Source organism: Sinocyclocheilus grahami, unplaced genomic scaffold (assembly GCF_001515645.1).
Source record: "Sinocyclocheilus grahami isolate Dianchi unplaced genomic scaffold, SAMN03320097.WGS_v1.1 scaffold783.1, whole genome shotgun sequence".
Lineage (NCBI taxonomy): Eukaryota > Metazoa > Chordata > Actinopteri > Cypriniformes > Cyprinidae > Sinocyclocheilus > Sinocyclocheilus grahami.
In genome coordinates, this window is record NW_015505962.1 from 282,630 (window position 1) to 283,929 (window position 1,300).

At 41.8% G+C, this 1,300-nt stretch overlaps 1 protein-coding gene across 3 annotated transcripts in view; it reads left to right on the forward strand.

Moving 5' to 3' along the window:
- LOC107561610 (disabled homolog 2-like) overlaps nucleotides 1–1,300 on the forward strand; it is a 22,700-nt gene that overhangs the window by 11,740 nt on the left and 9,660 nt on the right. For all 3 annotated transcript variants that reach the window (XM_016246085.1, XM_016246086.1, XM_016246087.1), the window contains one exon: nucleotides 509–1,120. In XM_016246085.1, coding sequence (XP_016101571.1) covers nucleotides 509–1,120 — 612 coding nt within the window. The remainder of the gene's footprint in view (nucleotides 1–508; nucleotides 1,121–1,300) is intronic.

A 1,300-nucleotide genomic window follows, 5' to 3' on the forward strand; every position in this document is an offset into this window, starting at 1 on the left:
GGATCATGTGACACTGATGACTGGAGTAATAGCTGCTGAAAATTCCACTTTTGCCATCACAGGATCAAAAGCGGGGGGGAAAATTCATATAGAAAACAGTTATTTTACATTGTAATAACATATACTGTATTTTTAAATAAATGCAGCGTTTCTGATTTTTTTTCCCCCTCCCAAAATCTTACCAACCCCAAACTTTTGAATGGTTGTGTAAACCTGATTCAAATGGAAAAATATTGTTCTTAACTGTGTGGGTATAAGATGCTAAAATTCAGGACAGACTGCATCCTGTGTGGAAAATGAAATTCAATTTTTCCCTTAAAAAACAGAACAATTGTGTATCATACAGGATAGTTGGCAGCCCTACACTTACGTCATGCATGCCCATCTTGTTAAAATTTCTGATTGCTTGAACACAGCACCTAAAATGTATTTTACTTCATGTGTGACTTCATCTATATTATTGACATCAGCTTATTATTTATTCTTCCCTCCTCAAATCTTCTTTCAGGAGTCTGAGGACATCCTGTTGATGGATTTGTCCACTGAGATAGACAGCAATCAGAACTGTGTTAAAGGAAACCCCTTCACTTCGTCTTCTGTCCCCAGAGCCCCATCCAGCCTCTCGCCTGAAAACCCCTTCTCTTCTCAACACAACTTCTTCCCCGCCCCTATCCATGACCCGTTCAGTGATGACCCATTTTCCAAAAGTGACGATCAATCAATCAGGGACGACTCTGCCACAGCCAACCACAGCCCTAATAACTTGTTTAATGGTGGCCCTAAGAATGGTGACTCTGACTACTTAGGCCAGCAGTTTGACCAACTCTCCAACAGGACAATCATCCATGCTCTCAGTAATGGCCATTGGCCTTTAGATGGCAGAGCTGGGGAAGCCACTTGCTGGACTCAGAATACTGTCCCAGTTGAAGAGCAGAACGGACACGGGAAAGCGATGCCTTATCCGTTTGTGGGAGGTTCAGAGAAAATGCAGCCGGTGCAGAATGGAGTGAAACATGAGAATGGAGGCATAGAGCCACCTGTCAATCAAACCAAGGATTCGGTCATTATAAGCCCTCCACCACTCAACATGAAAGCCGGGAGGGGCAAGAGGAGTGTAAAGGTGAGGTTGCATTGATGACACTGTATCATTGATCACAATATCATTGATTGTGACATTGATCTCTTGCTTTTTAATTTGATAAATAACATTCTGCTGCACTTCTCAAAGCTTTCCTTTTTCTTTCTTTCATGTCTCTTGTGACTTTAAGCTTGCTAATCTATATCTAACACCACTTCATGA